Source organism: Taudactylus pleione, unplaced genomic scaffold (assembly GCF_031769625.1).
Source record: "Taudactylus pleione unplaced genomic scaffold, aTauple2 ptg000218l, whole genome shotgun sequence".
Lineage (NCBI taxonomy): Eukaryota > Metazoa > Chordata > Amphibia > Anura > Myobatrachidae > Taudactylus > Taudactylus pleione.
The window spans coordinates 13300734-13326845 of NW_028284620.1; the positions used below are offsets into that span (position 1 = coordinate 13300734).

Consider the following 26112-nt stretch of genomic DNA (forward strand, 5'->3'; position numbering starts at 1 on the left):
GTGGATGGTCACCCACAGCTATGCGAGCGGCCAGGAGGAAAAACCAGAGGGCCGGCCCTGATTCAGAGCGAGCGATCTGTCAGAGCATCCAGCTCTGAATCGCGCTCGCTCTGAATCAGGGCCGGGCTATTTTTTTTTTAGAGCGGCCTCCTGGCCACTCGCATAGCTGTGGGTGACCACCCACAGCTATAGCGAGCGGCCAGGAAGATGGTCGCGATGGTCAAGACCATTGCAACCATCGGGCTTGCGACGAGACCCTTGTGGTATGGTCTCGTTGCCGCCCCAGAGAGATTTCGGCTTAAACAGAGCCGAAATCTCTCCCACTGATATCACTCGTGATGTCAGTGGGGCCGGCCCCAAACAGAGGCGTTCACATGGGAACAGAAGGAGGAGAATGCTGGTTCTCGTGACTTTACCTGGCTGTTTAGTAGGAGAATGCCTGTTCTCGTGACTTTACCTGGCTGTTTAGTAGGAGAATGCTGGTTCTCGTGACTTTACCTGGCTGTTTAGTAGGAGAATGCCTGTTCTCGTGACTTTACCTGGCTGTTTAGTAGGAGAATGCCTGTTCTCGTGACTTTACCTGGCTGTTTAGTAGGAGAATGCCTGTTCTCGTGACTTTACCTGGCTGTTTAGTAGGAGAATGCCTGTTCTCGTGACTTTACCTGGCTGCTTAGTAGGAGAATGCTGGTTCTCGTGACTTTACCTGGCTGTTTAGTAGGAGAATGCCTGTTCTCGTGACTTTACCTGGCTGCTTAGTAGGAGAATGCTGGTTCTCGTGACTTTACCTGGCTGTTTAGTAGGAGAATGCCTGTTCTCGTGACTTTACCTGGCTGTTTAGTAGGAGAATGCCTGTTCTCGTGACTTTACCTGGCTGTTTAGTAGGAGAATGCCTGTTCTCGTGACTTTACCTGGCTGCTTAGTAGGAGATTGCTGGTTCTCGTGACTTTACCTGGCTGCTTAGTAGGAGAATGCTGGTTCTCGTGACTTGACCTGGCTACTTAGTAGGAGAATGCTGGTTCTCGTGACTTTACCTGGCTGCTTAGTAGGAGAATGCTGGTTCTCGTGACTTTACCTGGCTGCTTAGTAGGAGAATGCTGGTTCTCGCAATTATAGTTCCGGCTGTGAGGCTGTTAGCGCCGCGCTAAACAGGAAAACAGCCTCACGGCCAGCACTTTCATCGGATTTCTCCTCGCACCATCAGGAGGATGCGAGAAGCAGTGGCAAACGCAGGATTTTGAAAGGGGGGTTTCCAATACTTGGTTACTAAACCAATGACAAAAAAATCTAACCACATACAGGCAGCGCTCCTCGGGTACTCGATAATCCAATCTTGTTAATCCATTACTGTGCAACGTTCCAGATGCATTTATTACATCTTTCGTCAATGCATCTGAAACGTTGCACAGTAATGAATTAACAAGATTGGATTATCGAGTACCCGAAGAGCGCTGCCTGTATCTGATTGTGTTTTCTTGTATGTTCAAGACTGAGCGGTCTGCTTAGTTCTTATGTATACTGTATAAAGACTGTTGTATAGTCTGGCACTCAGGTTGAATTGAATAAAGTTCAGGAGTGCCCTCCCGTAGTTTAATTATATGAAATATACCATGTGTAGCTGTTCATCCCCTCCAATAAATAAAAAGGCGGCACTGAGTCCTCCATTACAAACATACACAATGACACAGACACACACACTGACAAAGCCTACACACATACAATGACACAGACTCACACACTGACAAAGCCTACACACATACAATGACACACACACACTGACAAAGCCTACACACATACGACACACACACACTGACAAAGCCTACACACATTCAATGACACACACACTGACAATGACACACACACTGACAAAACATACACACATACAATGACACAGACTCACACACTGACAAAGCCTACACACACACAGATACACACTGAATGCAGCCAGTTAAATAAAGTGCTGGCATCAGTTATTAAAGATCCCCCTCATCGACAAACCCCTTCCCCCCGCCGGCACCACCCACATGTGAACATTTAACAGACCTGTGCGGTGCGGCTCTGGATGAGAGCGCCGGGATTACGGGCACTTTCTTTCACTCAGCAGCAGCTCTCAGCCTCCCAACAATGCTGGTGCCCCCCTGGGAACTATCAGGGAGGAGATGCGCGCTACCGCTGCAGCTCCCCCTACAGCCAGCCCAGCCAGGAACAGCCTGAGCTCCGGCTCATTTCTCTTCCAAAAAAAAAAAAAATGTTGTGTAGGCACACTGCGCGGCAATGGAGCGGCGGGCAGGGGGGGTTTCTGGGTACTCGGAAACCCCCCCTGCGTGCGCGTATGAGAAGAAACCATTAGTCGGACTAAGCAGCACTCTGAATTGAATAGCTCCATCAATGCAGGGCATGAAAAGCAAACATGCAACACTTTCCAGGCAGCTTGTGTGGTCTCTGGATGACTGAAGTCTGTGACATCCATAGGTTGTCACTGGCTATACTACAACTATGATAGTTTTATGAAAGTACTACACAATCACCAAAAAGAAATAAGCACGTATCTATGAAGAGAGTTTGTTAGTGTTATACCAAAAAAACTTGGTTTACAAAAATATAAACTGCAAGAGAGATGGATTGTCTTTGTGTTGTCACTTGTATATTGGCTGTAAGTTACTGGTCACTGGATTGGCATTTACTATGACATTAGATTCACAGTCTTGTAGTTCATTGGGTTCACTGACCTACAAAGAAAAGAATCAATATATAGGTAAAACGAAAAATAGATTTACAAATAATCATTAATTATATAATGTTGATAACATTTTAATGTTTACCATATCAAAGGTTCAGACTTTCTACTTACATTAGCATTTTGGAAGGCGGTAGAGAGGTGTGTGCAGGGCCTCTCATTGTTACCACAACGAGTATCTCCATAGAACAGTTTAGATCTATATTTTTGAGTTATAGCAAGATCATTTCCAATTTTAGCAATAAAGATACCCACTTTTAGTCATCAAAACTGAACTCCCCACTTTTTTCTCTAATGTCCCACACCTGATCACGCCTGCTGCAGAATGACGCTAACACCAATTGTATATCCAGAATATGTGTGCACACGTGCAGCTATGCGGATTAGAGCAATTCTGGTACTTATGCATACTTCCGCTTGGAAGGGAAGGGACATTCAAGCAATTTCAAACAGTTGCAGGCTGGCACATGGGAGATAGTGACAGGGGCGTAACTAGGTATTTGAAGGCCCCATTGCAAAAGTTTGTAAGGGCCCTATGTCACCCAATGGTGGAAAAGTTTTTATAACACATGTAAGTTTGACAAGGAAGACGGGCCCCCCTCAGATCTGGGGCCCATAGCAGCTGCACCCCTTGCACCTATGATAGTTATGCCCATAATTCGTGCCATTATTTGGGAGTAGTCTAGCTTTTTCTGAAGGGGAGGGTGGTTTGTGGTTTTATAAAGACGATGGAGATTTGCATATGATGTATTGTATCTGATGTGTACATGGGTTTTTAATATTTATTGCAGCCTAATAATGAATGTGTATTTCACAAGACACAAGACGGTAGATGTGATCTATACGTATTGTAATCTGGGCACATATGCTACTAGGGCAACCTGCATGCATCTTATGATAGTTGCCACATGTACGCAATTGGGCCTTTTGTAGTGTAAGCATGATTTTGGGTGCAGCTGCATCCGTGTCATCAGTTCCATTATCCTTATCATCATGCTAATTACCCAACTGGACTTCCAGACTATACAACTCTAGTTCCTGCTCACTATTAATAAGCCTAATTAAAGAAATATAGAGCATTTGTTGAGCTGGACTGATCTAAATGAAGAAGCTTATTTTTTTCTCTTGGAGATATATTTACTAAGCAGTGGTTTTAACTTTTCGCCCAAATCAGAGTGGTCCTATTCATTCCTATGAGAATGTTCTCAAATGTCCGGCTCCCGAAAGGAAAAGTCGCATTGGTTTTTTGTTTTGCTAAATACACATGGATAACTACTTGGACCAAAGAGGACCTGTCCCTTGGAATACACATGTAATAAATAGGTAAAAGAGGGGTCTGGGTGTGTTTTATTTCATTAAAGAGGTTATGATATGTGTGTGTGTCCTGTTTTTATTTGAATATTTCCTTTATAGGTGCACTACAGAGGTCAGCGGGCCAGCACTTGTGGTTCTCCAAGTGCCGACATGACCTGACAGCCCTTAAAATTGGGCATAACAGGGCTCGCTGGGACCTGTAGTGAACCAGCAAAAACAATATTATTAATACTATTAACTATTCAATACCTACATACCCACTGCCCTGGGAAGAATCATTTTGCTATTGGCTGGTTATACCCCCATGAAGGGGGCCCACATGAGTTTTCTGTGGGTCACATTCTCTAGGAGATACCAGCCCTGGAGCTAACTGGTCTGGGTATGGAGGAATGATGGTGAGGGACCACGCCACGCTGCTGGTCTCCCCACTATGGTTTCACCAGTTGTTGCTGGTCAAGTCTAGAGCTAGTTAGTGAAAAATTGGGGGAGCTCACACTCTTTGTCCACCCATAGATGGACATAACGTCTGAACTGTTGTCAAACACACCACTTAACCCCTGGATTCCATGTTGTACATCCATCCAGGAGTCTGACTACATGCTGCAACAGTTTACATTTATAGACTCTAATTATTATCTATGGGCCTGATTGAGAGTTGGGAATACAGTAAAAAAGAACAAGTAACTGTGCATCTTGGTAAAACCATGCTGCACTGCAGGGGGGGGGGGGACGGGGGGCAGATGTAAAATCTGCAGAGAGATTTAGCTTTGGGAGGGGGGTATCCAAGCTGAGATTTAAATTGCAAAAATAAAGCTGTCCAACATTTGTGGCCTGTATTTACACCACATTCAAACAAAATGTATGTATTTGCAACATGGTTTGTCCAGGTACATAGTTACTTACTTGCTCGATCTTACTGTATGCCCAACTCTGAATCAGGCCCTATGTGATTTATATTAAACCTACAAGTTTTTCATCAGTCAGAAAGAAGAAAACATCATTGTTATAGTGCAGCAGTGTTATATACATGCACTTACTTTAGAACATGTGCTGCCATAACACTTTTTATGGGGTAAGATTTGGACCCTGCTGGAGGCTGGAATGTCTTTCCTCCTTTCACTGCACTTTTCGTAACTGGTTTCCCATAAAGATCATTGGAGTGAGACGGATAAGGGTCAAAAGTTCCAGCCTTCATGCCACCAGCCTGTCGGTGAAATTCATACGGTAAATACATTTATTATGCATCAGTAAACCAGGCTTAGGCAACCTGTGGCCTGAACAATAAGTCCCAGAAACTATTCCATAACAGGAGGAGTGCCACAGGTAAACCATGCGCTATGGTGGAGAACTGCATTCTGTAATCATCTAATTTAGAAGATGCTTCCAAACCGGGTCAGATCCCTTTCACACCACGTAACAATTTACTTTTCAAAAACACATATTTGCACCTTCCACTGATGACACGGTGACTTCTCTGGACCCCAAAATGACTAGATTATTATTAGACTGCATTTTGCCCAGACACACCAGTACCACCCATCTCTCCAGTCACGGATCCACAGCGAAAGCCACCGTAAGTCATCTTGCTTAACCACTTAACTAACGTGGTATTGGCAGGCTGCCCATGATGAAGGTGTCCTAGTAAACACCGAAACAGCTGTCAGGCTTACATGCTGGGGTTTGACTTGCGATAAGTATCATATGGATGTTGTCAGTGTCGTTACATGCTACATTTTTTTGTGTCCAGTCACCCCTATGCCCTGACCTTTCTTTCACGAATATGCAAATTTTTTGGAGGATGCTTATTTTGAACTGTGAGGGATTAAATATTTTTTCACTTTATGGATGTGCCAGCTCGTTTTTTGCCCTACACAGTAACATGATATGTGCTGTGCACTCCCACTGTCTACATTTGGAGTGTGTGCTGTTCTGGCTCAGGAGGACATATATATATATATATATATATATATATATATATATATTTTTTTTTTTTTTTTTTTTTTATTTTATTGCTACTATCCATTTTATCTTTAATACTAGTCAACCGTTATTGGGGCTATATCCTTATTTCTACTATTCTATTTCTCTTATAGGAAGGTGACTGCTTCCAATACAGCTGCTTTGGGTTTACTAGGCAGCGCCAGTGTGGATCACTCTTTTCTTGCTGTCCAGCATTTGTGGGGTACATGGAATAACTGCCAGTATTTACCCTGCATACAAAAAATATAAATGAATTGACACCCCTTGCATTGGAACATGGTTTCTTCTAGGTACAAAATGACTTGGATTTTTTGCTTTGCTCTCAAGTGGAAATCAGAACCAAACTCTTTCTGCAACAATTAGGTCAGAAAAATCTCTACTGAAACTTCCCAAGTACGTTCCCATAGATATCAAAAGAAATACTATTGCAGGATGTCGCTCCAGCAATTTTCCTCATGTGATCAGTTGGCAGCGATATAGCCAAGCAGATACAGCCCTCTTGGATAATGTGACACTATTAATATAGATTGTATGTTATAGACACACACAGCTAATCTGTCATTTAGTATCAATGTGTAGCTGTTCTTTTCATAGCATGTCAGAACTCAGAATTGCCAGAAAATTACTCAGTAATTAGCAGAAAATTGCCGCAGGAAAGTAAATTGTAAAGCGCTCATAAAAAAAAGGCAGTGGATATTCCAGGAACAACTAGAGTTTCCAAGGGTTGTAAAAAATTATTATTAATTATTTCGGCTGTAGCTAAAAAATGTATCCTGCAACAATGGATTGCTCCTACCCCTCCTTCAGTAACCATGTTCAAAGAGAAATTATTTTATATTTTCAAAATGGATTGGGTCAACTCTTCTATCAATAAGGAAAAGAAAGCAGAACAATTCTTCTTACTTTGGAAAAGCTTTATTGAGGCTTTAAATCCTGAGATTAAAAGACAAATACAACAGTGTTTCAAATCAACACAATGGTATGAAACTAGAATACTGCTACAAGACCCACAATAACGTACACTTAAGAGAAAAAAAAAACCCACATAAACAAGAGTAGAGTAGTGAGGGATTGACCCTGGGAGTGCATGGCTCATAACCCCCATCCCACTTTATTTCCTCTTCTTCTCTTTTTTTATTTATTTATTTATTTTCTCCTTTTTTCCTCTCTCTCTTCTTATACTTCTCCCCCCCCACACCCATCTACTTTCTTCCCCCTTCATTTCTTCTATTATGGTTGAAGTCACTATAATATATTACTGTTTAATTTTCTATTGATTGGTAAAAAGAGAAAATTGTGGCAAGATTATTACCTCAAACCACAAGTGAACTGTATGCTATAAATTGTGATTATGTCATTGTTTCTTGTCATATTTGCTTGTGTACCAGAGTGTATTTGTTGACTTCAATAAAAACATTTTTTTAAAAAAAAAAAGGCAGTGGGACACTACCATTAAATGATGGACAGCGCTGGTATACAAAATGCCTCAATCTGCCCACACCCCTCCAACACCACTGCTACACATGCAGTAAACGTTCCATAAAAACATATGAAATAAATAAAAGATCAAAAAAGTCTTTTGAGTTTCACTTTTTCCAATTTGTAAATGACACCTACTGTATGCGCTTAACGACATATATGCTCATAAATATTGTGACACGACCAATCTTTTACACCTACCACTTTAGCAGGCGAGCTTGGCTTAAATGGTTTTATGCTTGGAGACTTCTCTTCCTTTTTCTTCAGTGGTGGTAAAGGTTTGTCGGACCGGTAAGGATTGAGGTCAAAATATTCCTTTGGGTAAAGGTTCAGCCTGAAAGCACCATCTTTAAGTTTTGATTTATGACTTTCCAATTCTTTCTGCAATGTAGAATACATATACACGATAAACATTATCTGTGTATATATATATATATATATATATATATATAAACAGACACACATTTTAATGACGCATGCGCTGGATATGATAAATTGAGGAGCAGTTTATGACAACATAGAGGGAGCTATGTCATTTTGAAATTTAGGTTAAGAGGTCATGTTACTTTTCTGAGAAATGATCAGTTATTAATTGCAATTAATTAAAACTTTCCTTCTGACTTACAATTGTGTCCTTACATCTAAGTCGCAATGTGATGCAAATAGGATGCGCCAGCAGACTGCGGATTAATTTGATATCCAACACTTGTAGATCTGTGTGCGACAGAGTCTCTGAATCTGTATAAGAGATGCTACAATGTAGCGACCGCAGCTTTTTTAAATTCCAACTTCTGTTGTGGTTCATATACAGACTCGGGTGCACACAGATATACCAGTGACGCTAGCAGAGTAGCACATGACTTGGCAGCTCATGCCAAGCAAGTCACACTGTATGGCGCATTGAGGCTAAATGTATGAGGACACATCTGTAACAGTTTATTTTTCTGTTGAACCCCATCTAAAAATTGCTGGTCATATTTATCTGTAAAAATACACCCGCCAGTATACAGATGAAAGATTACTCATACAAAAAACTAGAAAAATTACTTATCTTTCTACGATTCATTAAATAATTGTACCAATGTAAATTATTGTAACATTATGTAAACATTTCTCAAAATAAATGCATTGAATGGAAATACAATGAATGATCATTGTGATATTTGTCTCTTAACATAAATGTTGCAAATAAATGAATGCACAATTTAATGACTGACTCAAAAACTAAGGGTGCATAGACACTTAAACGATATTGGTTGTTCCTGGCCAATCGGAACGATAAATCGGGCATATCAGTAAGTGTGTATGCTCAATTTCCGCAGTTGCATGCGATATCTTCTAGTTGGCCGTACTGCATGGTCAATCAGAAGATATCAGGTGCGATGCATCCTACATTGCGCCATCGCCTACTGCCTCGTGCAAGTGTGTATGGACTTGCCAATGCAGGGTGCCGTTGTCCATTGGATCGGTCGGCTACACACCGTTCTGAAGTGTAGACGGCATTAGGGTCCCATTTAGAGTAGAACATACAAATGTGGCTTTATAGAATAATATAACAAATAGTCTGTATAGATACATTGGGAGCAAATATACACAAGGCATCATCCCATCAATATGTTAACAACTTGCACCAGCATTGGATCACCATTGGCAACATCAAGAAGACCATCGGACACCTGAATAACCTTAAGATTACTCAGAATGTCCACTGCTACTAAGCTGCCGAGGCCAGTGAATCTGCGCTGGCACTCCTCAAAAACGGGGACGATATACACGTTTTCTTATATGCTTCCCCCTTCCCGTCCCCAAACAGCTGCAGACTATCGATCCACTGATGTCTGTACATGGGCAGATGGAAAAACATTGGTCAGATGCGACCGAATCTATTTAGTGTCCACCCCTGAATCTGCCCATTAATCCCTTTGTACACCAGCACATGGCAATGACTGTATTGCACACATTTTAGCTCTATGTAACAGACACATGAAATCCATCCATTGCTTTCTGCCAGTATATGAATGCAATAAAAGTATACAAATGTGTGTAGACAATGTACCTGTGTGGCAAACCCTTTGTTATTCAGCCCTATCAATTGTTATTTGGGGTCTCCTTCGAATCAAACAGTCTGGCTTTGCCAGCATAGTCCAAAAGTAGAATAGCAGAATTTAGCAGCTGCTGACATGAGATGGGAGACTTTCCATTCTTCTAGCAGGCAATGTTACATGGAGAGAGGAAAGGTAAAAAGATGGGAAGAAGACGGAGGCCAGAAGAACAAAGCATCATTACTGTATCGTACCTTCATCAGCTCCTTCAATATGTCATAATCATCAGAGGAATAGGAGTAAGGTTTTCCTATGGTGAGGTTGGAATACCTGTTTAGAGGAAATCAGTAAAGTAAATGGGCAGTACAATGAGAAGCTGACAGTATAACAGATGACATCCAGTACCTTACCCGTATCCGGTGCCCTGCTTAGGGGGGTTTGTGTAGAGGTTTTTCCCTGGTGCAGTATAGGATTTCCTTGGTTTGACTTCAGCACTAAAGGCCGGGATTGGACCGCTGAGTGTACCATAAAAGCTGCCTACTCCAGACCTAAAAATAATACAAGAATAATTATCATCACAGTAAATATTATCATATCTCAACGGTTTCGTGAAATTATGAGCAACCCTCAAGCAGTTATAAGCGAAAGCAATAACAGCAACAAATCTGCGATCAGGTTACAACTACTTCCTACCTACTGATGTTCCATAAGTCTCTGACCAACCAGCGTACTCTGCAAATTAACCTGTATTTAGAATGCCCAGATGGTGGGTATGAAGACGATAGGTAGACATATTTATGCATACCCCATTGTGACTGCCAGCTTTCATCAGAACGACAATGGCAAAATGATGGCTTGTTGTAAATAGAATAAATGTTTTTCAAAAGTATGAAAAGTCATATTAAAGCTCAGATATGTGACCCCTTTTTGCTGCTGGTATCTGGAGACCAACAACTCTCTGACCCCAGTTAGCTCACCCCCACCACATCCATGTGTGGTCTCTATAGACAATTGTTTGAGAGAATGTTTAAAGGAATTATAAGCTTTGTATCATAAATGTGCAAAGAACTATGAACATATACGATTTCAGGCATTTATTTATTTATTACCAGTTATTTATATAGCGCACACATATTCCGCTGCGCTTTACAGAGAATATCTTACCATTCACATCAGTCCCTGCCCCAGTGGAGCTTACAATCTATATTCCCTACCACATGCGCACACACATACACACTAGGGTTAATTTTGTGTTGGGAGCCAATTAACCTACCAGTATATTTTTGGAGTGTGGGAGGAAACCGGAGCACCCGGAGGAAACCCACGCAAGCACAGGGAGAATATACAAACTCCGCACAGGTATGGCATTTAAGACTGATGTCTGGGTTGTTGTAAGAATAAAAAGTAATCTATGGCTAATTTGCAGTCACTACAAATTAACAAGTGACTACAAGAGGAAAGTTGTTACTAATGGGAGATTCAGGTGTATAAGATGCCTCAATGCATGTCTTCATTCTACATTTAGTGCGTCTTCCCACTGCAGAAACCTATGCAAGCGTGCTACAGAATATTCTGTTTTATTTCTTTATTATTTTAGAGAATCTTGTACAGTTTATATTCTTTGTATGTCACTTGTTATTCTGTTTTTGTACTTAAGTCAGTCACTCACTAATGAGTGATTGACTCAGAGTCTCATGCTGGGTACACACAGGTCCATTGAACGGGAGTTATATCTGTAGTCCATCAGCCAGTGTGTACAGATGATATGTCTGCGAACGTCGTCGTTTACACACGTCACATCTGCTCTGCAGCACAGCAAATGCCAATATATCGGCACATCTAGCTGTGTGTGCAGGGACTGCTGGGGACTGACATCTCAACTGGGCGGGCAAATTTAAATGCCCGCCCAATTGTGATGTCTGCACAGACACATAGAGCGACAGATTGGCAAGTGTGTATTGGCTTACCAATCTGCTGCTCGGTCAGCAGATCCCTGGGTTGGCGGATATGTTGCTGAGGTCTGTAGCCACCTTCAGACTGACCTATTGGTATTATGTTTATAATCCCATGTATTTTGGGACTCAAAACTTGATTGGACTTTCTAGTCACAACCAGGATTGCGCACTTGTCTGCACTGCCAGCATTTTCATCTGTGGCAACGGAGGTTGTGGACACACTTGCTGGCACAACCTTCATCACATGCTACACATACCATACCCAGGCCTCTCTCCTTTACCTTGACTGGTGCCAGGCAGGGGAGGGAGGTCTGCTGATAACATACAGAGGGACATACAGTTTGTTCATAGTACTGCAGAGGCCTGGCATTTGGCTACAATTATTAGAGAAGAAGAGAAGGCATTACACTGCAAGAAACATGTAAGTAGAGGATTTGATGGGGACAATTTTTATAGCAGACTGTTGGTATCTTTTGCAAAATGGGTGTCTCTACAAAATGCCACTTCTTTTGCCTGATACAGTGGTTCACAAACTGGGTGCTGTGGGGCACTTGGAGGGGTGTCACGACTTGGTGGTCAAATCAAATAATTTGTGGTCAATGTGACTGGAAAATCCAGTGCTGGTGGCTGCCTATCATAACATATCAACAATCAGAAGCACAACCCTTTCCACCACCACATAACGGAACCGAAGGATGACAGGTAGGCACAATTTACTTGATCGAATAATTTCTCCAGAATTTCTCAAAGAAACTGTTGGCCTAGGGGTGCCATGAAAAAATGCTGATACTCTAGGGCAGGGATGGGGAACCTCAGGCCTGGGGGCCGTATAAGGCCCCCGGAGTCATTTGGTCTGGCCCTTGGAGTTTTTTTCTGCTAGCCTCATTTGACTAGCAGGGTGCCTGGAATGGTGCCCTGCAGCCAGAATCTATGCAGCAGTGCCGCCTGGAGCGTCCTTAGGACAATTCAGATGGTCACACCGCTGCCCTTACAGCTTCCTGGTGCATCCTCAGGATGCTCTGGCATTTCTGTAATGACCGGCGATTGCGGCCCTGCCCCTGTGTGACATCACACGGAGGGGGCGTGGCCTGCACCAGGCCCGCAAATAATGTTATATATATCAAAATGGCCCTCGGCAGAAAAAAGGTTCCCCACCCCTGCTCTAGGGCACAGGTTCTTAAACTTGGTCCTCAGGACCCCAAACAGTGCCTGTTTTCCAGGTCTCCTCATAGAATCAAAAGTGAAATAATTAGCTCCATCTGTGGATCTTTTAAAATGTGTCAGTAAAGGTGCATACACACGTGACGATTTTTTGAACGATTTAACTATAACAATGTCGTTATCGTTCTGTTTCTGAGTTATAACGATGAACGATTATCGTTCATGAGCGTTCCCATTTGTAGCTTATTCTGACTGACCAACTGAACGATTTTCATTAAGAGAATTTACAAAATCGTTAGCAGTTCAAAAAATGGTTCATTACACTTTAAAAAAAATCTGACAGATAATCGTTCAGAAAATCGTTGGTAACAAAATCGTTACGTGTGTATGCACCTTAAGTAATGAATACACCTGTGCACCTGTTGTGTGCCCTGGAAAACGTGACCTGTGTGGGGTCCTGCGGACCGAAGGCCTGATTCAGAGCCGCTCATAAGTGGACACTCGTTTGCTATGAGCGATGTTCGCACAACTGCGCATGAGTATGGGTCTTAATGCGCAAACCAGTCATTGCGGTCGGAAATCGAGCGCTCGCAAAACAGCGAGGGGCTGCTAATGTGATTGACAGAATGTACCGTTTGTGGGTGGTAACAGGGGAAGGTGCTTGAAAACGGGGGAGTGGAGATCCGAACGCAGGCGTGCCTAGCGATAAAAAGGGCGTTTAATGGGAGTGCATAATTAGTAAAGGAGCGTCATCGACCACGTCACTTGGTTGTCTTTTAGCCTGAACTGCTCGCAGTAATAGCGGTAAGAAAAACCTACCACAAGCACTGCGAGCAGTTCAGATGCCTTTCGATGTACCCGATTACTCAAATAAATACCGGAGATGACGTGTGATGCGAACAGCAAAGGAGCATCTTTACAAAATAGCGAGCGCATTTTTCGTTCGCTCGCTCAGACATAGAGGCGTCAACAAACTGCAATGAGCGAGCGCTCAATTTAAATAGCCGGCCCCTTTTTTGGAACGACCGTCCGCAAATAGCGTCCGGCTCTGAATCAGGCCCCGAGTTTGAGAACCACTGCTCTAGGGTGCTGTGATTTAAGAAGTTTGGGAAGTACTGGTTTGGTATATATTACAGCCGGATATTGAAGCTGCATTATACATTTGACAATAGAGAAGGGTTGGGGGTCTCAGGCACCGAAACCCAGGGGCTTTTAGCTAATATAAGATATCTGGAAGTCATTGAAGAGTATATCTGGCTCTTGTGTATAAATAATAATTATAATAAAAAAAAAAATTAAACTGTGTTGGACTTTGAATATATTGAACTCTTTGACTTACGGCTTTTTTACCCCATTAGACGGAAGGAAGGCTTTCCCCAGGTTCTTCTTGGCTTGCTGCATGCGGTACTGCCTTCTTTGTTTGAATGGGTCAGAGTAAGCTTCACCATCAAACGTTCTTTTGAACTGTGTATCAAAGTAACCACCTAATGTGTTAGCCATGGATTTGGAGCCTCCAGGAAGCAACTGTCTGTTCTTACTTGCCGCTTCATTAAACGGTTCTGAAACAATACATATGTGGTAAGCAACTGATTATAAAGGAGGAGACCTCTTAGTCACTACCGGTCTGTTATCAACATTAGATGGTGCCATAGTCTGACTAGAATGGCCATAAACATCCTTCCAGGAAGGATGCATAGGAGGTGCAAATATAGCATACTGTGGACACCCCATCCAAGGAGGCATCGTAGGTGCAGCCATACGATTCACAACCTGCTTCATTATTTGGGACAAAGAGGAGTCCAAAGATGGCTCTTGCCCTGAGACAGGTAAACCGGACTGGTAAGGTGGCTCTTTATAACAGACAACACACAAACCTTCCTTTACATCCTGAGGGGACACATAAGCCATACATGATTTACATGAAACCAGCACAGGTGGCTCACCCTCCCATTTCCCTTTATCTTTTGACATGTTCAATAAAGGTAATAATTGCAATGTTATGTGGCAGCCTTCACAAAATCTTAATAAATATGAAGTACTCAGAGAAAAACCTCCACCCCAAGAGGATGGAGAGAAAAAAAACAGTGATAGTTATAATAGACAGGCAGAAATTCCAATCGACTCTAGATCAACTACACTGTTAAGCCTCTGGTATAACTTAGTAGGGTATAGTCCCGCAACCGCCTTGAGGACGAGTATTACCTTGGCTAGATGCGGTCGTGTAGCAGCTTAAGATTAGAGTGGCTAAAGCCTGTGAACCTGAAGGATGTGGTATAGCCATTGGGCCGTACAGCAGCCTTGAGGGTTGCAAGTGCCTTGGCTGGCTGTAGCCTGCTAGCCTGAAGATAAGATGCGGCCTTTGGGCCGGTAGCAGCCTTGAGGGACTTGGCTGGCTGTGGCCTGTGGGCCAGTAAGATGAGATGCAGCCTTTGAATACATTGGTTACCAGTCGATCCAGAGCCTTTCCAGCTTTGGAAGTACCCGGGCTCTGCAGCTGTTTATGGTTATGTTGATCGCTGTTTTCCATCATCTGGTACGAAGTAAATCTTTCTCCTTTTTCTGTTTTTAACTTAATAAAACTGTTATTTGGAAATACTGCATCATGAGAAGCTTTCATGTGTTTGTTTACATGGTTTTGCTGTGATTGAGGACAAATCGTAAAGGCCATAAAGAAACCGTGATAGGAGTACGCACATTCAGCTCCATGTAAGGACTGTGTGAGCATCCATATATATATTATTGGCATGGTATATCACATTAGAGGATATATGGTCGTTTAGTCAAATTAAAGATACCTTTACATGAGGATCATCATACGTTTTATGTAAGCATAAATGTGAGCAGAATCATTTTTCTTGCATAAGAATAACGGGAGTGGAAACACGGTGGTTCATTCACATTTAAAGGACACTGGTGTTATATACACACAAGCTTTTGGGATTGACATTTCTGTTTATTATAACACGTTACATTTGTGGTTTTTTCTGTCTCTCGGTACCGAGTAATTTTGGGTCGAACCAGAGATATGTATGTGGAAGAAAATCTTCAGAAATAGAAAAGAAAAGAACATTTGTTGAACATAATTGGCGCAAAGAGTTATTACCTCTGTGTTTGTTGTTTATGTATTTTCAAGTTTAGGCGACTTGTTTAGAGGTTTTTCTTTAAAATTTGAGCAGGTAGCAGCCTTGAGGGCTGGAAGTGCCTTGGCTGGCTGTGGCCTTTGGGCGAGTAGCAGCCTTGAGGGCTGGAAGTGCCTTGGCTGGCTGTGGCCTTTGGGCGAGTAGCAGCCTTGAGGGCTGGAAGTGACTTGGCTGGCTGTGGCCTTTGGGCGAGTAGCAGCCTTGAGGGCTGGAAGTGCCTTGGCTGGCTGTGGCCTTTGGGCGAGTAGCAGCCTTGAGGGCTGGAAGTGACTTGGCTGGCTGTTGTAACAGAAGACTGCAGGAAGTACGCTGGCCTGCGTACAAAGGACACTGTATTGCTGTAGTGCGGCCTGTGTCGCAGAGTTGACACAAGCGCGAGTACACTGGCTTGTGTACTGAGGACTCTGGAGTGCGGCCAGTGCCGCTAGGTTGACTCTAGCGCAGTACACTGGTTAGCGTACCGAGGAAACTGGAGTGTGGCCTGTGACGCCGGGTTGACACAAGCGTGAGTATGCTGGCGTGCGGCCTGTGCCGTCGGCAGGGGCGCCGAGAGGGGGGAGGGGCGGGTACAGATTACCCGGCCCAAGCTTCCTGAGGGACCCGGCGGGGGCCCGGGTACGGCGCCGCCCCCCCACACAGCGTGTGCTGAGCTGCAGTTGGAGACTGCTTGTGGCTGCTGAGCAGCAGCCACAGCAGTCTCCTATGCCTGTGCGGGGGAGCGATCACACTGATCGCGCCCCCTTGGCTTTGCGCCGGGCTGAGGGAGCTCAGAGCGCCCCCCCTCCCCAGCGCAAAATCTTTTTTTTTTCTCTCGGCAAGGGGGCGTGGCCACGCCTCCTGCGAGTAGGCCACGCCCCCTATTACCGGGGCCGCCACGGCTCTTGGCGGGCCTGGCCGTCGGGTTGACACAAGCGTGAGTATGCTGGCTTGCGTAGTGAGGATGCTGGGGTGCGGCCTGTGCCGCCTGGATGACACAAATGGCAGGTATACAAGATTAGCAGGAGGACTGGATACTCGACTGGATACAGGAGACAATGCCAGAACCGGAAACACATGAAACGCTATAACCGGCATCGGAGCAGCGTTCACAGCAGAAGGACATGGACGCAGGAGCCAATCCGAGCCGACCCCAGAATGATGGACAGGAGGTAAGCGGAGTTTCAGCGAACGCTAGCCCAGCGTTCACTTTGCACAGCATTAGCAGTGCGGCGGCTTGTGACATACACAAACACAAAGGAATGGAAGGATATAGAGCACTATGGCCCTCATTCAGAGCCGGAAGCTCTGAGCAGAGCGCACGCTCTGAATGAGGGCCGCCATCCATAATTATGGAGCGTCCTCCTGGACGCTCGTATAGCTGTGGGTCACCACCCACAGCCTATACGAGCGTGCAGTTTGATGGCCGCGATGGTCTTGACCATCGCGACCATCGCCACTGCGAGCCGGAGCCTGCGGTTGAGTTTTTCAACCGCAAGGCCCGGAGTGATTTTGGCTCTATCAGAGCCAAAATCACTCCCACTGGCATCACTAGTGATGTCAGTGGGCCGGCTTCTGACGGTAGGCGTTCCCTTGGGAACGCCCCCGTCTGGGAGGCACGCCCCCGGCACGCCCACCAAAGGGGGCGTGCTGTCAATCAACATAGACAGCACGCCCCCTTTGATCAGACACAACGAGCGAAGGAAAGTCCTTCGCTCGTCGCGTCTGGCGCATGTGCACGACGGAGCTCCCGCCGTCGTGCGCATGCGCAGTGCACAACATCAACCCACTTGCGAGCGGACAGCCGCTTGCGAGTGGGTCTGAATCAGGCCCTATATACCTTAACCAAGGGAGAGATACAGGGAGACTGACCCAAACTATCCTGAGACCAACAGCTACAGAGCGTACTGAGCGGGGACCGTGAGCGTCGCAAATACACGTGGAGGGTGGGCGAAGCAACCCAGACGAATGAAACCCTTCGTAGGTACTGTGTCTGGGTCGTGGGAGGAGCTGCCAGGGGAGAGCCTACCTCCCCATAGCTGTGTTAAGCAGCCGGGTACACTGGCCTCGTGGCAGCAGAAGCGTCTGCTGCCGATCCCCGGCGTCAGACTATAAGGCCCCGGTGGTGTAGTGAGGACGCAGTCAATCCCGGGTCCTGACTGCAGCGTCACTCCCATAGTTCCGAGGAGCGGGCGCCGGGGACGGACGGCAGCAGGCACTGGAGCGGTGTTTAATGTAAGTATTGTTTTTTTTTTGTATGGGTGTGCGCGGGGTGAGGGCTTACTACTGGGGGCTTACTACTGGGGGCACTTCAAGGGGCATTACTACTGGGGGCACTGCAGGGAGCATTACTACTGGGGCACTACATGGGCATTACAACTGGGGGCTCTACAGGGGCCCTTACTACTGGGGGCAATGCATACGGGGACTACTACTGGAGGTACTGCATAGGGGGACCACTACTGGAGGCACTGCATAAGGGGACCATTACTGGGGGGCACTACATAGGCAGGCACTGCATAGGGAGACCTCTACTGAGGGCACTACATAGGGGAACCACGAAGGGGGCACTGCATAAAAGGAACTGCATAGCGGGGCGGCAGCTGGGGCTGGCATAGGTGCTGGGGGGTGGTAAATTTTAATTTGGAGGTGGGGGCACCAACATTTATCTTGCCTCCGGGCACCTGGGATGAAGTTACACCACTGCTCTGAGTTGCACACTCTTGTGCCATTAGGGAGCATTACATATGTTAAACTTTAATTGAAGTATACTCACTAGAGCAAGGAGTGACATATTTGTCTCCTATACTGATGTAGCCCATTTCATGGAACAGACCAATCCTGTCCATATCCGATTTTCCTTCCATAGGCATTGTTGTACAGTGCTGAGATAAATTGTATTGTGACCTAAACAAAATAGCAGAAAAACAGATTTCAGGAAGTTTAAATCCAGAACAGAAAGACAATAAAATTATATGTTAATATGCTAAGATAAAATAGATGTGACTTTTATTTTTAACTTTATGCTGTAGATATTTTCCTTTCCAAGACAATGTGAGCCTTGTGGTCAGACGTTAGTAAAAACTGAAAGTGTCAGAGCTGAGGAATTATTTACTAGACAAGGCAAAGGATCATACATAATTAACACAAACTAACTAGTGCATGTGTCATTCTGAATGGCACAGACTGGCTTGGTGATGTCATGTTTAGATGGCAGACAATACTTTTTAATATATAGTAGCATGTAAACTATGAAACATTTCATTCTATCACACTAAAGGTATTAGATATTGAGGGGGCACAATCTGGAATGTATTGAAAGCTGTATTCCCTATAGCCAATGTCATCTGCATTTTTTTTTTTTCTGTTACGAAAAGTTACAATGAGACCCCAGACTCTCACACCCTCCCCCAAGCATTTCGTTCAGGAACTGAGGATTGCTGCAGTATATGGAGTCACACTTTATAGAGCTCAGCTGCTAGCGGACAGGAGTTGTGTGGTAAAAAAAACATTTGACATTCTAAGTAGGACTTTTACCATCGAGAAAGAAAAAAATGTTTTGTTCAATTAAATAATTTCTCCTATGCCCCTACGTGTCTTAGTAAAAAAAAAAAATTATTTATACACACAACTGCTGCCGGCGCCCTCTTCACAGAAGGATAAATACAGTACAGGGAAGCAGCACTCATAGCATTGTAAAATAATAAATCTCGTCTGGAACAAGGTTTAATTTAAGGTTATTTAACCGTCCTGACTCCTGATGACCTTGTTCCAGAAGTGATTGAATTTTTGACAAATGCTATGAGTGCCACTTCCTTGTACTAATATATATATATATATATATATAATTATTTTTTTTTACTACTTTCATCATCTTTAAAATAATCTGATGTCAGCATTCATTTTACTAAATCTTCAGGTTTACTGATAAATAAATAATAGTCTTCATGAGATCCTAATTTGATATGTGTATGTGCCCAAGGCTGGGGGGAGACTGGCACCTGGCAGTATATGCTCTCTCCCGGCCGGGGGGTTAGGAGTTCATGCACCCCAGATGCCCTGCACCCACACAGCGCTCTGCCAGTCAGTACCTGCTCCCCTGCGGCTCTAGCTCCCCCTGGTCCGCAGGGCTCCTGTGTCTGTGCTCTTGAGCGTGTGTTGGCAGCGGTTGCCAAGGAGACGGGAAAGCGCATGTTTCGGTGATGAGAAGACTCTTTCACACAATGTAATGGGTAACCGAATCCCCCCGCTGTCACACTTAGTACAGTCCTCAGGCAGCATTGGTGGATTAAGGAACATGGCCTCACCAGCATCACTGACGCTTAAGGCATGCGCAGTAAGATGACGACATTTCGTAGGGTAAAGAATTGTTTTATGGGCGGGGCTAATCAAGCACTATCCAATAAAATCACTTGAAGTCATTGCCGGGCGTGGTTAACGCGGCATGCTTATTGATGTTACAGTCAGTGTAGTCGCTGAATGATGCTGTCATTGATTGTGCCGGTACCTTCTGAAGTCTAACAGCTGCCACACCATCAGGGTAGATCCCCTTCTGTACAGCAGCAGGCATGGTGAGTGACTCCTGTGCCATAGGCTCCCATGGGCATACTGTCACTAACCATCATAGGCATATACTGTGGCATTAGCGGCCATGGGCGTACTATAGCATTAGCTACCATGGGCATACTTTCATGAACCACCATAGGCATGCAGTATTCTGGCATTAGCCACTGGTGGCATACTATCACCATAGGCATACTGTGTCATTCGCTACCATGGGCATACTATGAGTGAGGAAGCTCATAGATATATATAGCTTACAGTATGACTTAAGCTAGTCCCTGTATTCTCCTAAATGCTAACTAATTATATAACATTGGTTATTAATATTAAGTATATATTACATTTTGCTGCCTTGTCCGTTTATTATATAACACAAGTCACTATACTGTGCAGACCTCATACCCTCAAGGGCATGGCTTAGGTCATTAGCATATATACTCAGAGGGTTGTTAGGGTTATGGACACAAGTGCTGCTGCCATTTTAGGGATGGTAACTCCTGGGGTTAATTTTGATGCTGTGATGTAAATTTTGCCCATAATGTAGCACCCAGAAGGTGGGTGGTATATTAAGTCTACATTCAGAATGTTGATGTGTTATATGTCGACAGTCCGCATGTTAATGCGATTTCCAGTGCACGTTTCTTGTAACACTAAGCTTAACCCTAATTCCACCTAACCCTACTGTAACCCTAACCCTAAAATCGCCATTCTGGGTGTTGATATTGTGTCAGTACAAGTTGACATTCTGACTGAATACCCCAGGTAGCTGTCTTTCCCTAATTCCGTTTAAGAAAGTGTTTGCAATTGAGTTTTGTTTTTCCTGCATGGTACTACGTCTCAGCATGGTAGCACCTATTAATATTTTTAAAATTAGGGTGTGCAGTCCAAACCCTCCCCCTCTATATTTGTGTATATTATAAAGTACACTTGAAGGCTGAAACTACTTCTGCTTGGGATTAGCACTCCCCATCCAACCTGCCTTTAGGTGAATTTAATCAGCACAGGTTCCATAATTGCTGTCTCCATATTAGAATGGACACTATTATAGGTACATTCCAAATAAATTTATATAATGTGTTAAGTTGGTCATACACGCTACAATTATCAGGGCGATCCGCCCGATATCTGCGGATCGCCCTGATAATTGTAGCATGTGTGCGGGCCACCGAGCGTTAAAAATTGCTCTGTTGGGCATGCCGGATTGTCCAGCATGCCCGTCCGATGCTATATTTTAGAGGTAAACTGTCGCCGCATCGGGCTGTGTTTGCACAGCCGCGGTCGACAGACAGACAGACATGGAAGGAACAGGGAAATGTCTCCTTCCCCGGGGCGGAGCGCAGATGTCGGGCAAATTCACTGTGAGAATTCTAACAGTGTATGCTGCGGACATCTGCGGCTCGCAGGCTGCCAGAGAAAATGTCTGTCGGTCTGACAGGCATTTTATCTGTATGTGTATGCCCAGCTTAAGTATTAGGAATGTTAGGAACCCATCTGATGTGGTACACCTTGACGTGTTGGCAGGCCAAACATGTACTAAGAACCTCCCTTATACTACATGTTAATTGTAGTTATTCAGTTTATTGTACTGTTACTGTATGTCATTCTGTAAATATTCAGTAAAGTGCAGCCATTAGTATGACATTATAGGCCTATAAGACATACTCAGGGCAAGACTGGTGGGGAAACAATATTATTATGACTTGCTAGTTTGGTCTACTTTTTGCAGTAATAATTACAGAGAATGGGCTAAGACTATGGGGCATGCTTCATTCATAATTTAGGGCAGGGGCAATTCTACATACAATTTTCCTGATTGTATGAGTAGATGTTACTTTTCTATTGATACATTCCAATTAATGATTTTCTTTCCAAATGTGTAGGTGGTTTCAGAAGCTTCAGAAATAATTTTTAGAACAAGAGGTGGACTGGCTCTGTCCTTTTCTTTGGCGAAAGCTGATGGTAAGTGTACAAGTTTGCCCACATGAAAACTGATTTTTAAATACAAATGATCTCTGGTACATGTTCTATACAGTAGCTTGTCTCACTTGGGCCTAATTCAGACATGGATCTAGTGCCAATATTTACGCAGTTGAGTGATCTTTTGCTACTGCGCAAAAAGTCCAGGAATCCCTTACTGCGCACGTGTGAACCCAAGTGTATGATGGCATTCACAATCGTGTACGGCATCGCTAACGCATGGGAAGGGGTATGCAAGTACTGCCATTTCAGGGTGGAGACTGGGAGGTGGCCTAAAGTGATCGCAAAAAGGGGCCGTTTCATGGTCATGTTATGGGAGCGTAACGGGTGTGTCTGGGAAGTGAACACTACTGCGTTCCCAATCGCAAATCCAATGCAAGATGGAGCACAAAAGGAAGGGTGTTGAGAGAGCAGCTGTATCACCAGCCATCTCTGAATCAGGCCCTTGGTAATGAAAGGATGCAGTTTGTGTTGTTTTACTTGTATGTCAGCAAAATTACAGCTTATTGCCTGCTGAAATTGTCAATCTGTCTACAGTATGCAAACGGGTGTTGGAACATGTTGGGCGTGGAAATACAAAAGCATACTGAAAACTTAGTAACTTTGATTATTGAGTTGGTGATCCTTCATGAATATCTAAAGTGTTAACCATTTTATGTACAGTAGTAGATATCTAGCATAAACTGACAAATGTCAAGGTTTTAGATGGATATGTATCGAGCCTCCTAAAAAGTGGTGAAGTTGCACATAGCAACCAATCAGCTTATAGCTAGCATTTATCAAGTACATTCTATAAAATGATAAGTAGAATCTAATTGGTTGCTGTGGGTAACTTTACATGTCCACTTCTCCAATTTTTAGAAGTCCTGATACATCTCCCACTTAGGGGTGAATTCCATTGTTTTCTCACGCCCAATCTTCCATCTAAGTGACCAGAGATCGGGGTGAGATATGCAGTTGTTTTGGGCACCCATACCTTTTCGGGCATGTCGCAACCCAAATATACCGGGTTAGCCGCTTAAAGTGGCTAAATCCATCTAAAGTTCTGGTTAGCTTGCCCAAAACCAGGTCCTTTCACCGATTTCTGCACACCACCTCAGGAGGGTGCGGTCCGAAATCTGGGCACCTGCGGCATTCGCCCCCTATCGAAGCAACAATTGAATTGCTCCATCGGGCACCCATTACTAACAACAGCGGGTAAAAACATTTGAATTCCCCCGTTAATGTCTAACTAAAAAGCCTTGTAGATTAGATGTGTAGGTATTGACAACCATGTATATACTGTATTGTTTTTGTTCTGTTAATCTTGTACTATACTGTTGTATGCACTTTGTACAGTGCTACAAAGCCCTTATGGCGCCCTGTATGTATAGGATAACAAGAAACAGTTCACAGTGAATGGATCATCAAGTTCCAAAACACTAACGAAACCGATTACTCCCACATTACATTTATTTCTTGCTTCTTATTGTAGCCATTCATGGAGCTTCAGGATATGAGACTGCTAACTATTTTATTTTTTTCATGTAGAATCCACCGCTAAAAAGTCATTGGTAAAAGAACTGCGTGATCTCATTACAAAGCTTCAGTCTGAATCCCTGGTGTTCAGCGTCTGCCGCAAGTCATTGTATATATGGCCCAATACTGGAGTCAGCTCATCACCCACTGACCTGATGGATGACTCTCCCTGCAAAGGCATCTTGAGCTTTGTGCAGTGAGGAAATTTTTTTCCATTTTTTTATAAAAAACAATGTTAAAATGTTAATTTTAAAATGTACAATTTAAATGTGATCTGTATTTTTTTTTTTCCAGAGCTGATGATGACAGTACAAAACACAAAAAGTCTAAAAAGAAGGAGAAACCGTTGCTAGTGGTATGTTCCTTACTAGAAAGTCCTTGCTTTTTTTTTTTTTTTTTGAAGCAGAATTTTTTTTTTTTATTAGATTTTAGAACCTGTTAACTACCTGATGTTTGTGCGCTGCAAACGTAATAAATAAAACCTCAAAATCTTCTAAAATAATATCACACCGTGTTCTTCCAAGATATTCCCTTAAGCCTTGAGGCGGCCGAAGGGGAGGAACCGGACCCCATCACAGGAGGCAAGCAGCAGCCCACTGCACACCATCCCCTGTGCCAATGTGTGACTGTGTATGCATAGGATGGTTAGACTGCAGGCTGCTGCTCCTTGCTGCAGGTAGCTGACTGTGATGCCGCGTTCCTCCTCGCTGGAGCTGGTTTTGAGTAGTGCACTGACTGAGCCAGTCTCTGCAGCTTACCCGGAACCTTATGCTCCAGCCAGACGCTGACTTCAGTCTTAGGGATGCAGGTGTCCCCCATCATCCGCACCTTGTCCAGCAGCTTCTGGGCAGTGAAGAATGAGTCCAGGCCAGTCTTTTAGGTGCAGCCTGTCTCCAGTGCAGGGTGGGGCGAGGTGGAGGGGTGGCTGGCATCCTCCTTATGGTGGGGGGCCGGCAGCCACGTGTAGCGGGCCGCACCTGCATGCTCTGCAAGCTGGACTGGCATCGGGCCAGCTTGAAAAAAATGCCGGGTGGAGCACCAATCAAAAAGGCCCTGGGAAGAACACTGTCACAACCTGCTCTTTCTGGGTTAACATTAATCAATTAAAGTAGCAATCTAATGTAAAATAACTTGTTTAACAGTATTGTGTCAGGCTATAAGGAAAATCTGTGTAATTACCATTTTTTCATGGGTGATTTCTTCAGGCTATAAATGATTAATAATATGCCAAATTTCGGCAGTGTCATGTGACTACAAAGGCAATCATAGTCACATGGCATATGATGTAGTGCCACCACTTAGAGCTCAATCTTCTCTGTACACTGTAAAATCCTCCCCCACCTTCTTCCACCTCTACAATCACATGACATGCGGTCGTGTGTGTGTGTGTGAGGCTGGCAGCCCTGGCCGGACTGGCCATCTTGCAACTGCCTGAGGGGCAGTCGGGCGGGTCTGGCCAACTGAAGGTCTAGCCGAGCAGCTCCACGGTTGGCTGGCATGTTTAGATTGGGCATGCTGCGAGGCCACGGCCCCGTTATCCATGCGTATGCACAGAAACATTGTCAGGGCCATATTATAGCCCCAGTGAAGTCTGACAGCCATACTTGCATGCTCATCTGAGATATTTTAGCTATAATTTATAATTGGGAATATTATATAATATAGTATTTATTTTTTTTCCTTAGAATTTATCCTTTTAGTGTGTCAGTTCAAATACTCTTTTTGATACAATTTCAGCAGCAAATCGTCAACCTCAACCTCATGTTTGAGATGTCCACTTCTTCTAAAGCAGTATCTCCAGTACTTACATTCAACACACAGAGTCAGCATGGAGTGAGCATGACCCTGACCATCGATACTGCAGTGACTGTTTCTGCAGAAGAGAAATGGGGGAGGTCTGTATTCTGGAAATAAACTATTCTATTTAGTTGTCATTAAGCAGCTTTACCGCTTTCAACATTCATTATGTGGTTTAATGATGTATTGATTGTGACAAGATCCAGGGACTTAAGATCAGAAATGTATTGCCACTTTATCACTACCTGAGCTGTATTTGCTAGTTATTTTGGGTGTAAATTGTATAACTAGGGTCACAAATTTCCATTTGTGTCCAGAGCAAAATTTGAGTATTTGTTACCAATCATTTGTTTAGTGACCACATGTGCATGAGACTCCCATGGAACACCACTCTTCCTTAGAGCAGATGGACTGGTATAGTCAGATCCCCCTCACTTCCACACTTCCAGCCCTCATAGCCACTGCACTCCTCCAAC

General features: G+C 44.1%; 2 protein-coding genes across 3 annotated transcripts in view; one reads left to right on the forward strand and one right to left on the reverse strand.

The window, feature by feature from the left end:
* Nucleotides 1-2545: 2545 nt before the first annotated feature.
* Nucleotides 2546-20047, reverse strand: CFAP96 (cilia and flagella associated protein 96). The gene is made up of 8 exons (XM_088478822.1): nucleotides 19873-20047; nucleotides 18558-18688; nucleotides 14005-14224; nucleotides 9960-10097; nucleotides 9804-9879; nucleotides 7709-7888; nucleotides 5086-5252; nucleotides 2546-2726 (listed from the first exon to the last, which is right to left on the reverse strand). Exons 2-8 carry the CDS (start codon nucleotides 18652-18654, stop codon nucleotides 2681-2683), a joined length of 924 nt encoding a protein of 307 aa, XP_088334948.1. The 5' UTR covers nucleotides 18655-18688; nucleotides 19873-20047; the 3' UTR covers nucleotides 2546-2680.
* Nucleotides 20048-20206: 159 nt separating this feature from the next.
* Nucleotides 20207-26112, forward strand: part of UFSP2 (UFM1 specific peptidase 2) — a 46476-nt gene continuing 40570 nt past the window's right edge. Inside the window, exons 1-5 of one of the 2 annotated variants that reach the window (XM_088478823.1) lie at nucleotides 20207-20352; nucleotides 22225-22303; nucleotides 23852-24035; nucleotides 24134-24194; nucleotides 25577-25734. In XM_088478823.1, coding sequence (XP_088334949.1) covers nucleotides 20350-20352; nucleotides 22225-22303; nucleotides 23852-24035; nucleotides 24134-24194; nucleotides 25577-25734 — 485 coding nt within the window. In that variant the 5' untranslated portion in view covers nucleotides 20207-20349. The remainder of the gene's footprint in view (nucleotides 20353-22224; nucleotides 22304-23851; nucleotides 24036-24133; nucleotides 24195-25576; nucleotides 25735-26112) is intronic. The other variant, XM_088478824.1, reaches the window with a different exon arrangement.